The 3197-nt window shown below is 41.5% G+C and overlaps 1 protein-coding gene across 1 annotated transcript in view; it reads right to left on the reverse strand.

The window, feature by feature from the left end:
* foxred2 (FAD-dependent oxidoreductase domain containing 2) overlaps window positions 1-3197 on the reverse strand; it is a gene marked incomplete at its 5' end in the record, with an annotated part of 8828 nt that overhangs the window by 3484 nt on the left and 2147 nt on the right. Inside the window, 4 exons of the mRNA XM_037688477.1 lie at window positions 548-718; window positions 815-1041; window positions 1384-1549; window positions 2262-2287. Coding sequence (XP_037544405.1) covers window positions 548-718; window positions 815-1041; window positions 1384-1549; window positions 2262-2287 — 590 coding nt within the window. The remainder of the gene's footprint in view (window positions 1-547; window positions 719-814; window positions 1042-1383; window positions 1550-2261; window positions 2288-3197) is intronic.

The raw sequence follows: 3197 nt of genomic DNA on the forward strand, positions 1-3197 counted from the left end.
GCCAGTCAAAGCGAGACAGATCCCAGAGGAATGACTGTTCACAAAAACGTTTCAGATCCCTTTTTTTAATTAATCTGGGCTTAGAAGGTGGAAGTTTAATATCTCTGAGAGTCGCTGTCACACAGTGATCACTCAAAATGTTGGCAAATACACCTGTACCAGGGAATTTGTGAGGCATATTTGTTAGAAACAGGTCTAAGATGGAAGATTTTTCGGGACGGTTTTGGTTTTGTCTAGTGGGAGAGTCGATCAGTTGGGTTAGATTGACAATAATTACTAATTATTGTCAAATTTCAAACAACATTATCGTTTATTGCAATAATTTCTGAGACAATTAATCACCCAGCAGAATTTGTTATCGTGACAGGCCTAACCACAGAGATTAATAAACTATCAGCTTCAGCTGTTAGATGGTTAATCTGCTCAGAATTAAACTCCGTTTCCTCAAACTGAGGTTGAGCGATGTACAACAGGTAGGACTGTTCATGACCTTTACACAGAATCCTACTATAAAAGTTTGAAGTGTAACTTTGACATCTTGCTTTACCTGCATAGAAGGCTCTAAGGTCAGTGTGGACACAGTGCTCCAGGAAGTGTCGCAGTGGCTGGATGTGAGACAGGGGGCCGTCCCACTCTGTGAGGAAGTCTTCAACTATGTGATGAATCGCATCAGGTCTCGGTAAAGGCCAGCCCCGGGGGCGCTTCTTCATTTGTTCCTCTGAGAACAAAAAAAAAAGTACATAAACAAAATTTGGCACTACGTTTTATTTTAAAAGTGCAGGATCTTTCAGGCGTCAGCAGCATTTATTCTCACCGGTCGGGAGTGTTTTGTAGTAGTATAAAACAGGGTGGAGAAAGTTGGACTTCCAAGCTTTGGTCCAGTCTGTTTCAGCCCTGCCGGGGCCAAGATTGTCTATCTTCTTCTTCCCGTACTGCATAACGAGCACTATCAGTCCATGGCTGGAAACCTCGTGGCCGGAAAGAGAAGAAAAGTCGGGTAATGCCTGGAGGAGAAACTCCTCAATGTACTCACAACGAGAGCTGAAATACAAGCAGAGGACAGGAGAAAGATAAGAATAGAGAAAATGATGCAAGGATTTGTCTTTGGTGACCCAAATAAATAATGTAAGGACTGTCATCAAGTAACTTTACTCATCAGACGAGCAGTATCGCATAAAATAAGTAAACAAAAGGAGTGGGAAACTGGTGGGATGAATGAAAAACAAACTTTTTTTCTTGTAAACCTTCAGTAGAATAAAGTGATGCAGACATATTTCCTAAAAACAAAAATCTATTAGATAAACCACCATCATTTCACATTAACCAAAAGTTGAGATGGTTCGGGTATAAACCACCTCTAAAAACAAAACAGCATCTGCTCACCCTCGCAGAAGTACAACATCCCCGAGCACCTCAAACATCTGGTATGGTCCAGATGCCTCGCCGACCCGCCTCAGAATCCAGGACAGCAACTGCGTCGTCAAAAGTTTGGTTGATGGCCACAGGTTGCCATGGTAACGACGTTCCAGTACACGATGTATAGCTCGGGCTGAAAGGGACAAACATGCAGCTTTAAAAAAAAAAAAGTATCAAAAATTGAAACAATACTGACATTTTGTTTTAAAACACAATTTTATCTGCATTTAATCTTTACTGACGTATGTGAATATACTCCTGAAGGTTTTTTTTTTTTTTACAAGCATCTCTTTTACTGTTTATAGAAAACCATCCAAACATTTTAACAAAAATGATGAAATCCCCAATCCACACCACTAGGTGGCGATAATGTCCACATTAACGTCACGCTAATACAGACAATGTTGACTAAAGGTTTCCCCGAAATGATTGTAGCTCTGTTATTTTCTTTGATATCATTCACAATTTCATGTCCGTTTATAATCATTTCAGCACTTGATCACAATTTAATGGCTACAGAGTCAGGAAAAAGTGAGGCAGATGAAGAAAACCTGGTAAAAATTACCATTTTGTTTTGGTTTCTAAGATACAAAGTGACAGTAAGCATGCTAAATTTTAGCTAAATACCTGTAAAAACGCCCAAGTTGAAGACTTTTTGGTGTTTGCTAAAGTTTAGCTGCGGCTGCCATCTTGACTTGACCTGACTCTAAAAGTTAATCAGGACTTTTCTAGTTTTTCTAAAACGATCATTTTATTTGTCCAACACATATCCTCATAAACAAGGACAGTTTCTGGAAATGTCTTCATCCACATGAAAACAATCATTTTGATCTATATCTCTGTACTAACCATGCCAGGCCTGTCTGTGGTGCTGTGTTGCCACAACAAAAGTTCACCAAAAATGATAAATCCAAGTGCAAAAGATAAACACAACAGAAGAAGAGGATGTCCTCAGGTCATGTTAGTCTGGAGGTGGGGCTATGACATCATTGTTTTCAAAAGGTGCCGTTTCAGCAGTCTGCATGAAAATATAGAGGTGGCAACTCAAGATTTTATTATCTCTGGACCCAAAAATGAACGTTTTAGCGCTTTTAAAATGCTGAGCTGACACAAAGCTAAAACAACAATGTTTATTAGAATTACAGCGTACACCAGGCCTATTCAACTAAACTGCTCAGGGGGGCACAGCTACTGAAAGCCAGCAGTTATTGTCATTAAGAAAATTTGTTTTGCAGTTTAAAATCTATCCATCCATCCATTTTCTTTACCCGCTTATTCCATTTTGGGTCACGGGGGTCGCTGGTGCCCATGTCCAGCAATCACTGTGCGAGGGGCGGGGTACACCCTGGACGGGTCGCAAGTCCATCACAGGGCCACATAGAGACAAACGAGACAAACAATCATTCACTCTCTCACTCACACCTAGGGACAATTTAGAGTTACCAATCAGCCTAACATACATGTTTTTGGACTGTGGGAGGAAACCGGAGTACCCGGAGAAAACCCACGCATGCACGGAGAGAACATGCAAACTCCACCCAGAAAGGCCCCTGGACCGGGGTTTGAACCAAGGACCTGCTTGCTGAGAGGCAGCAGCTCTACCAGTTGCGCCACCGTGCTGCCAGTTTAAAATCTAGTTTTATTTAAAAAAGAACCCATTGGTGAGTCCAACTGAGCACATCCGTGGGCCTGATTTGGCCCCCGGGCCGCCAGTTGAATAGCCCTGGTGTACACGACCCCTCAGTTTTTCTCCTTGAAAACTATTTGAAAATGGAGACAAG

Source organism: Nematolebias whitei, chromosome 15 (assembly GCF_014905685.2).
Source record: "Nematolebias whitei isolate Nwh7 chromosome 15, NemWhi1, whole genome shotgun sequence".
In the NCBI taxonomy this organism is placed as follows: domain Eukaryota; kingdom Metazoa; phylum Chordata; class Actinopteri; order Cyprinodontiformes; family Rivulidae; genus Nematolebias; species Nematolebias whitei.